This window comes from Plasmodium falciparum, assembly GCF_000002765.6.
Source record: "Plasmodium falciparum 3D7 genome assembly, chromosome: 3".
NCBI classification, from domain to species: Eukaryota; Apicomplexa; class Aconoidasida; order Haemosporida; family Plasmodiidae; genus Plasmodium; species Plasmodium falciparum.
In genome coordinates this window covers 698,459-710,000 of record NC_000521.4, presented here as the reverse complement: position 1 = coordinate 710,000, position 11,542 = coordinate 698,459, and the positions used below count along the sequence as shown (strand labels likewise).

Genomic DNA, 11,542 nt, shown 5'->3' with positions numbered 1-11,542 from the left:
TATATTTAATATATATGCATCCCTTTCGTGGTCTTTATATTTATACATTCATATATTTATTTATATTTATACATTCATATATTTATTTATATTTATACATTCATATATTTATTTATATTTATACATTCATATATTTATTTATATTTATACATTCATATATTTATTTATATTTATACATTCATATATTTATTTATATTTATATATTTATATATTTATTTATATTTATATATTTATTTATATTTATATTTATATATGATATTTAAAAAAAAAAAATGAATAATGATTTTATGAAAAACGAAAAGGATGATTATGATAAAGTCAATGAAGAAGAATATTCACTTGAAAATTTTAGAGGAATAGATATGAACAATAATGTAGATATTAGTAATATGAATAATAATTTGAATGATGTAGGAGAATTAATAAATATTGATAATAATGATAAATATGATGAAGATCAACTTAGTTTAATAAAAGAGAGTTTGGAATATGGAGAATTACTTCTTTCTAATGTAAAAGAAGAAGATGAAAATAATCGAAGAGAACATTTTAAAAAGAATGATTATATGAAAGATACGGAAGATGTTCATTACAAGGAATCGAAAATTGGACAAGATAAAAGATTTATGCATTCGTTATGTGTTAAGGAATTAAAAAGTACGGAAGAAGGAGAATTATTCGATGATGAAAAATATAAAGATAAAGACACACTTATAAATATGTTAAGAAAAAAGCTGGAAATAAAAATTAAAGATTATAATTTAATTATGGATACTCTTATCCTTACAAAAGAAGAATGTAGTAAAAAAGAAGAACAATTAAAAGATTATAAAATGAAATATAATAAAATGGAAAAAGAATGTTATTCTTTAAAAAATGAAATTGAAAGAAAAAATAATGAGAAACATTTAAATATTGGTAGCTTTTCATTTTATAAAAATGAATATGATGATATGAAATATAAATTATTAAAATGTGAAGAAAAAAACAAAATCCTTTTAAATAAAAATCAAGAATTACATCAAACTATTATACAAATGAAAAATGATTCATATAATCAAAATATAAAATTTAAAAAAGATATCGATGTATTAACAGAAGATAAAAAAAATATACTTATTCAAAATAAAAATTTTACAAAACAAAATAAAATTCTTATAGATAAATATTTACGACAAGAAAAAATTATTTATAAATTAAAAAAACATAATGAAGAACAAGAAATAATAATAAAAGAATGTCATAAAAAAATCGAATTTGTTAATAAAAATTCTGTAAACCATTTAAATAAAGTTAGAGATGTATTAAACAAATCTCTAATCAAATCAGAAGAACATGTGAAATTATATACAAACCTAAAAAAAGAAAATGATTCTTTAAAAATAGAATATAATAAATCGAAAACAAATATACAACAACTAAATGAACAATTAGTAAATTATAAAAATTTTATTAAAGAAATGGAAAAGAAATATAAACAACTTGTAGTTAAAAATAATTCTCTCTTTTCCATAACACATGATTTTATTAATTTAAAAAATTCAAATATAATTATAATTAGACGAACAAGTGATATGAAACAAATATTTAAAATGTATAACTTGGACATAGAACATTTTAATGAACAAGATCATTTATCGGTGATATATATATATGAAATATTATATAACACCAACGATAATAATAATAATGATAATGATAATAATAATGATAATAATAATAATAATAATAATAATAATGATAATAATAATAATAATAATAATGATAATAATAATAATAATAATAATTATAATAATATCATGATGATGATAGAAAATATGAACTCGGGTAATCATCCGAATTCAAATAATTTACATAATTATAGGCATAACACAAATGATGAAAATAATTTATCCAGTCTAAAAACATCCTTTAGATATAAAATTAATAATAAATCTGGGAAATCGCGATCCATCAAATCAAGATCTCATTTCTCTGGAGACAATGAATATATTCAAGATCAACTAAGTAATCGAGAGATGAAAGATCATTATAATTATATCGAAAGGTATAATCATTCATCTAATCGTAATGACATACATAATTTATATTATATGGAAGAAAACGTATCACATAATAATAATAAGAGTGATTATGATGAAGATGGAGATGCAGAGAATAATAATTATTATATTAAAATAAAAAAAAATAAATATAAAAAATTAAACGATTTATTAAATAAAGCTCAAATGAAAATCATAACATTAACACGAGCAAATGAAATGTTTGAAAAATATTGTTCAAATATTAAAAACACATTAATAAGAGATGACATGAAAAAATTTAGAAAACCAGATATAAGCGATGTACATATTTTACATAATGAAAAAATATATCTAGAAAAATTATTAAATGAAAAATTAAACTATATAAAAGATATTGAAAAAAAATTAGATGAATTACATGGTGTAATAAATAAAAATAAAGAAGATATATATATATTACAAGTAGAAAAACAAACATTAATTAAGGTGATTTCCTCTGTATATGATTACACAAAAATGGAGAGTGAAAATCATATATTTAAAATGAATACCACATGGAATAAGATGTTAAATAATGTTCATATGTCTTCAAATAAAGATTATAATAATCAAAATAATCAAAATATTGAAAATAATCAAAATATTGAAAATAATCAAAATAATCAAAATATTGAAAATAATCAAAATATTGAAAATAATCAAAATAACCAAAATAATCAAAATAACCAAAATAATCAAAATAACCAAAATAATCAAAATAACCAAAATAATGCAGGAATACATATTAGTCCTGATGACTTTTTAAAGTATAGGATGTCGCTAGAAAAATTTATACAATTTACTATAAAAGAACACATTGTTTATATTATGAAAGATGAAAAAAAAAAAACTTCTAATATTATTAAAGAATCCATATCATTAAAAAAGAAGCATACCAAAAAGAGTATTATAAATAACAATAATGATAATAATAATGAGGATGATGATGATAATGATATGTTGAGTGTTATGTATTCTAATGATGATGTGATTAAGAATAAAAGAAAAGAAAATAATAAAGAAATATTAGAAGAACATGTAAGTTTTTCTAGTTTTTCGAATAATGAATATATTGCTCATTCTTTTAATAGCATATTATTACAATTATCTAATTATATTTTTAACATTGAATGTAAGCAGATGGAATATTTTAAAAACAGTAATTTATTGAGTTATGTTGATGATTATACAATTACTATAGAATTGTTTTATAGGTTGAAAAAATATAATAATATATTTAGCATAGAGCAAATCTTAGGAACTCAGTATCCTTCGATTTTACAAAAGCTGCATGATGGTATATATTGTTTAAAAGATAATAATAAAAAAAAAAACAATGACGGTGATAATAAAAGCCAAGAAGATGATGATGGTAACAAAAAAAAAAACAATGACGGTGATAATAAAAGCCAAGAAGATGATGATGGTAACAAAAAAAAAAACAATGACGGTGATAATAAAAGCCAAGAAGATGATTATGGTAACAAAAAAAAAAACAATGACGATGATGATGACGATTCCTACAAAATCGAATTAATCGTAGACGAATTAAATAAATGCAAAAAGAATTACACAGACGAGGAGTTATACGAATTGATGAAAGGAAGCGATTTCGATATATTTAAAAAATATAAGAATTTTTATTTGAATCATTTTATAAATATAAATAATATATTTAGTACAATAATAAGTTTTCATATACATAATATTGAAGATAAATATAAAAAGGTGTATGAAAGATATTTTAATCTGTTCAACTTTAATTTTAGTAATGTAGAGTTATCATTTGATTTATTAATACGTAGATTTGATAAGATTCTTCGTTTAACCAAAAAATATGAACAATTATTAGAAGAAAATTATGAAAAAATAAAAAATAAAAATGAAAAGGAAGAATACTTACATGCTTGTATAAAAGAATTAGAAATGAATTTAGAGAGATATAATAACGAGAAAATAATTTTAGATGAACAAATTAATGAAAAGGAAAAAAAGATTAATATAATAAATGAGAAATATTTAATATTAGAAAAGGAATATGAAGAATATCAAAATAAAAATATATTTATTAATGCACAAATAGAAAATTTAGAAAAAGAGAAAAAACAATTACAAGAAGAAATTATACAAAAAGATATGATCAATGTAAAATTGAATGAAAAAAATTGTGATATTATAAAAATATATGAAAAAGAAAAACAATATTTACATACATTATTACAAGAAAATAAAGATAGTCATAATTATTTAAAAGATAAATTTGAAAATTTATTAAATTTGAATGAAAAATTAAAATATGATCATGATATATCATTAAATAAAATAAATACATTATGGTTAGAAGAAAAAGAAAATAATAAAAAAAATACATTCCATATGAATAATTTAAGAGTTGAAAATAATAATCTATTATTAAAAATGAAAGAATTACAAAATAAATATAATATTATAAAAAAGGAACTTAATGAAAGAATAAAACAAATTAATGTGTTCAGAAATAATGTTTCGACATTATCCTTGAGAGATAATAGAAGTACAAGAGGTTCTATTCATCAGATAAATAATATGTATATGAATAATACACATCTGGGTTTTATGGGTGCATCTAAAATAAATAATAATATATCGAATCTTTATTATTCAAATATGATTCATATGTCTCACCGAGGTAGTATCATAAAAAATAAGGAAGATGCCGAAGGAAATTCAACACAAGCACGTATGAATAATAAGGATAGCACGGATAATATAATAAACAATATACACAACACAGATAATATAAATAACATGAATAATATAAATAATAACACCCTCAATAGTATTAATAGTAATCATCTATATTATCCTTTCCCATTTCATAATAATGTAAACTCGCCCAAAATGGTGGGAATGTGTGATGTTACCCTCGCATCAGGAGTTAACAAAAAAGACGATTTTCTCTTGAATCTTGAGGAGAATGAAGAGAATTCTTTTCTGGAATATGAAATTAGGATAAAATCGTTACAAGAAGAATTGTGTGATAAAGAATCTGAGATATTAAAAATAAAAGGAGAAAAGAATATTTTAATTACTTGTATAGAGACATGGAAATGTTTTTGTAAGAATAGTAAAGAGGAGATTTCTCGTTTAAAAGAAATTTGTAAAGAACAGTTGGAAAAGCATAAAGAATTTTTATTAATTAATAAATCCAATGAAGATAAGCTGAAATATATTAATAGTTTATTATGCGATGAAAAAGATAAATATGACATTGTTGTGAAAGATATAAAAAATAATATGAGAAATGAAATTGACAAATTAAATAATGATATAAATGAGAAATCATATGAAATAAAATTATTAAAACATGAAAATAATAATTTAATAAATGAAATGAATATTTTAAAAAATAAAGAAACAGAAAATATGAATATAAAACAAAAAGAAGAAGATTATATAAAATTAATTAAAAAAGATAAAACAAATATTCAAAATGAATATAATGATTTATTAGAAAAATATAATGAAGTAGTAGTAAAAAATAATATGTTATATAATGATATGAATGTATTGTTAAAAGAACATAAAGAAGAAATCTTTTTATTAAAAGAAAATATAAAGATATTACAAAAAGATAATACATACCTTAATGATATGTTTAAAAATCAAATAAATTATGTTGATAATAATTTATTAAAAAATAGATTGGATCAATTATTTAATATTAATCAAGATTTACAAAAACATCTAGATACAAATCAAAAACATCTAGAACAATTAAAATATGATTATATAGAAATTAAAGAACGATTAAAAATTGAAAAAACAAAAATTAATAAACAAGAAAAATATATTATACAATTACAAAAAGATAATAATCTTATATTAAATGATTTTAATTCAACAACAACGACAACAAATAATAATAATAATAATGACAATAATAATGACAATAATAATGATAATAATGACAATAATAATGATACATATCAACAATTTATTCATTCCTTAAAAGCAAATTTAGAAAATTCAAGATTAGAATTAAAAGAATTATCAAATCTGAATGAAAAAATTCAACTATCTGATGAAAAGAATCGTATGAAAATAACTATATTAGAAGATAAATTATTTAAAAATGAAAAAGATAAAATGAAATTACAACAAATTATTGATGATAATAATAAAAATTATATGATACAATATAATAAATTAAAAACAAATCTAGATATGTTATCAGAAGAAAATCGTATGCTGTTATTAAATAAAGAAGAATATGAAAAACAAATAGAACAATTAAATCATGATCACAAATTATTTATATCCACCAAAAATAATGATATACAAATTATAGAAAATGAGAAGTTACAAGAACAAGTTGATCAATATATAACTACTATTAATGAAAAGGACAAAATTATTGTTCATCTGAATTTACAAATTAAAAAATTGGCAAATCAAAATGAGCACATGAGATCACGGTGTGACATTTTTAATGTAGCTCACTCGCAGGACAACATAAAAAATGATCACATGGTGGTTGGTGAGGATATAATGGGAGATACAAATCATGATGTGAATAAAAATATTGATCAAGGTACAAATCAACATATTAATCAAGGTACAAATCAACATATTAATCAAGGTACAAATCAACATGATACATGTGATGGTCCTAATTATAATTATGTTAAAGTACAGAATGCAACAAATCGTGAAGACAACAAGAATAAAGAAAGAAATTTATCACAAGAAATATACAAATATATAAATGAAAATATCGACCTCACATCTGAATTAGAAAAGAAGAATGATATGCTTGAAAATTATAAAAATGAATTGAAAGAAAAGAATGAAGAAATATATAAATTAAATAATGATATTGATATGTTATCTAATAATTGTAAGAAATTAAAAGAATCTATTATGATGATGGAAAAATATAAAATTATTATGAATAATAATATTCAAGAAAAAGATGAAATTATTGAAAATTTAAAAAATAAATATAATAATAAATTGGATGATTTAATAAATAATTATTCGGTTGTTGATAAAAGTATTGTTTCATGTTTTGAAGACTCAAATATTATGAGTCCATCGTGTAATGATATTTTGAATGTCTTTAATAATTTGTCGAAAAGTAACAAAAAGGTGTGTACAAATATGGATATATGTAATGAAAATATGGACAGCATATCTAGTATAAACAATGTTAACAATATAAACAATGTTAACAATATAAACAATGTTAACAATATAAACAATGTTAACAATATAAACAATGTTAAAAACATTGTAGATATTAACAACTATCTTGTTAATAATCTTCAATTAAATAAAGACAATGATAATATTATTATTATTAAATTTAATATTTTAAAACTATTCAAATTAGGTTCATGCTATTTATATATTATTAATCGTAATTTAAAAGAAATCCAAATGTTGAAAAATCAAATCCTTTCCTTAGAAGAAAGCATTAAAAGCTTAAATGAATTCATTAATAATCTAAAAAACGAAAATGAAAAAAATGAATTAATTAAAATAAATAATTTTGAAGAAATACTCAAATTAAAAAATAATCTACAAGATAATGAAAGTTGTATACAAAACTTAAATAATTATTTAAAAAAAAATGAAGAATTAAATAAAATTAATGTAAAAAATATTTTCAAATATAAAGGATATATAATTCATTTAATACAACAAAGTAATGTCTTTTGTAAAATTTTTAAACATTTTAATGAAAATAAAATTATTGATCAAAGTATTATAAACAAATTACTTTATTTAAAAAAATCCTTTGATTTTTATATGTATGATTCGGTTATACAAGAAATAAGAGAAAATAAAAATATAATAATAAATCAAGATTTTTTAACAGATGAATATTTTAAACATATACAAACCTTTACCAAAACATGTAATGTATTAATTCAAAGGGGATATCTCAGCATCTTAAAAGATACAAACAATGATTTCTTTATACAAAACAAACAAAGTAATCAACAAGGAAATCAAAATGGTAACCATATAAATATGTGTAACATATATCCAGATGATGAAATCAATGTAACTGCTGATCAACAAATTTTTGATGGTACGGAAAACGTACAACAGTCCTTACAAAATGAGGAAGATTATGTAAATAATGAGGAAATGTATACGGACAAAATGGACCTAGATAATAATATGAATGGTGATGATGATGATGATGATGATGATGATGATGATGATGATAATAATAATAATAATAATAATAATAATAATAATAATAATAATAATATGGGAGATGAAGATAATCATCTTGTTAACGCATTTAATAACCACAATTTGTTGACTAATGGTAATGTTAAATCTGACCAAATTAATAATGAAACCTTAGAAAGATATGAAGAAAATATTATTCAGAATATATATACTAATGATAACGTAGATAATAATCAAGTCATAGAAAATATAAATAAAATTCTTATTAAGGATAAACAAGATATTATAAATAATGACGAACTAAAAAATGAACATAATAATTTAATTAGATTAATTAATGAATCCATAGAAAATGCTCATAACCTTGAAAATGTTTATGTACAAAATGATGCTAATAATTTAATAAATGATAATATAAAAAAGGAAGAAACACTCACATATGTTGATGAAAAGGATAATGTGTCGAATGAATCGAATAGCAAATGTGATGATGATAAAAAGGAAAACGAAGATATAATACAAGCGAAAAATGAAAACTATCCTGTAAGCACACATTATGATAATAATGATGATATTAATAAGGATAATATTAATAATGATAATAATAATGATAATATTAATGATGATAATAATAATGATAATATTAATAATGATAATAATAATGATAATATTAATAATGATAATATTAATAATGATAATATTAATAATGATAATAATAATGATAATAATAATGATAATAGTAATAATGGGTTTGTTTGTGAGTTATCATCAAATATAAACGATTTTAATAATATATTAAATGTTAACAAAGATAACTTCCAAGGCATAAATAAATCAAATAATTTCTCAACAAACCTTTCAGAGTATAATTATGATGCGTATGTAAAAATAGTCGAAGCGGGAAGTGCTTTGGAAAATAAAAAACAACAAGATAAAAAAAGGAAATATTTTTCAGATTCGGAAATAACAAAAGAAAATGGTTATTTGGGAGAATCCAATTCGATAAAAATAAGAAAAGTAAGTGTTGGAGGAGATAATGATAATAATGATGATGATAATAATGATGATAATGATGATGATGATAATGATGATGATAATAATGATGATGATAATAATAATGATGATGATAATGATGATAGTTATGACGATGAAGAAAAGGAACAAGAAAATTATAGTAACGATGTAAATACTGAATTAAATAACCATGTAACATTTGAAGATATTTCCGTCCATAATAATATTCAAGAAAATAAAAAGAATTATTTTTCTAATGTTCATGAAAATACTTTTAATCTACATGTTGATGAGAATGTACATGAAGATTTACAAAATTATGAAGATTATGTAAATAATAATAATAATAATAATGATGATGATAATGAAGAGGAGAGTAACAATAGTTGTTATATAATTTCTTCAGATGATGAAGGGGACAAGAAAAATGTCTCCAAACAAAATGATGATGATGAGGATGATGATGATAATGGGGATGATGATGATAATGAGGATGATGATGATAATGAGGATGATGATAATGGGGATGATGATGATAATGAGGATGATGATAATGGGGATGATGATGATAATGAGGATGATAATTATGATGATGAGGATAATGATAATTATGAGAATGAGGATGATGATAATTATGCAAATGAGGATGATGATAATTATGAAAATGATGATGATGATAATTATGAAAATGATGATGATGATAATTATGAAAATGATGATGATAATTATGAAAATGATGATGATGATAATTATGAAAATGGGGATGATGATAATGATAATGATCATAATGATGATAATAATGACGAAGAAAAATATTCGTGTCATGATGATAAAAATGAACATACAAATAATGATTTATTAAATATTGATCATGATAATAATAAAAATAATATAACTGATGAGTTATATAGTACTTATAATGTAAGTGTATCTCATAATAAAGACCCGTCTAATAAGGAAAATGAAATTCAGAATCTTATAAGTATTGATTCATCGAATGAAAATGACGAAAATGATGAAAATGATGAAAATGACGAAAATGACGAAAATGACGAAAATGACGAAAATGACGAAAATGACGAAAATGACGAAAATGATGAAAAGGACGAAAATGACGAAAATGACGAAAATGATGAAAATTTTGATAATAACAATGAAGGGACCTTAAATGAAATGAATTCTGAAGAATAACTAAAAAATAATAAAGTATAACAAAAAATTTAATTCTTATAAAAATATTTTGTATATTTTCCCTTTTTGAATATTTTTAAATATAAATTTTATGTATTATATAATTCTTAACATTATAAATTAATACATATAAATATATTTTTATGTTTATTACTGAATTGTTAACATATGTTATATATGAATACTATATAAATTATTTTTTTTTTATTTTCACAACATATATACATCATATGTTTATTATATATTTACATATTATATTATAACACTTTTTATGAAATACATTTGTGGTTTTATATATATATATATATATATATATATATATATATGAAACATTCTTAAAATAATTAGAACAATTATAAATTGCTAATTTTTTTTTTTTTTTTTGCGTCATGGATAAATATTTTTTATTTGTAAATATATATATATATATATATATATATATATATATATATATTTTTTTTTTTTTTTCTTCTTAATATTTATATATTATAAATATATGTAATATATATGGGTTACACATTAACCTTATTATATCTTTTTAACTGTTTTTTAACTTTTATAAAAAAATAAATAAATAATCTTAATATATAAATAAACCGCATGTAAGGTTTGTGAAATAAAATATAAAATAGATATTATTTCTGTGTGCGTTTTTATTTCCTTTTTCTTTTTTTTTTTCGTCTTTTGGATATCATGTAATAAACCCCCCAAAATAAAAAAAATATTATGAACAGGCAAGGTAAACAGCCAAAAAAAAAAAAAAAAAAAAGAAAGAAAAAAAGAAAACATAAAAATATGTACTTAAAATATATTTTGTCGCATAACAATATTTATGTATATCATTTAATTATTCCAAGAGGTTATTTACTTTTTTTCCATATAAAGAATATTTCTATAATAAATTAAGATATCAAAAGTTTAGGATATTCCTTATATATATATATATATATATATATATATACATACATATATATGTTTATTTACATAATATTTTTTTTTTTTTTTCAAAATATGAAATTCAGTGAATAACGTTTGAAGTTAAAAAAACAAAAAAAAAATCAAATGGTTAATAAGAACAAAAAAAT

At 20.1% G+C, this 11,542-nt stretch overlaps 1 protein-coding gene across 1 annotated transcript; it reads left to right on the top strand.

Moving 5' to 3' along the window:
- Nucleotides 1-272: 272 nt before the first annotated feature.
- On the top strand, nt 273-10,457 carry PF3D7_0317300 (conserved Plasmodium protein, unknown function; the record flags this gene model as incomplete). The annotated part of the gene is made up of 1 exon (XM_001351207.1): nt 273-10,457. One exon carries the CDS (start codon nt 273-275, stop codon nt 10,455-10,457), a length of 10,185 nt encoding a protein of 3,394 aa, XP_001351243.1.
- Nucleotides 10,458-11,542: the final 1,085 nt, after the last annotated feature.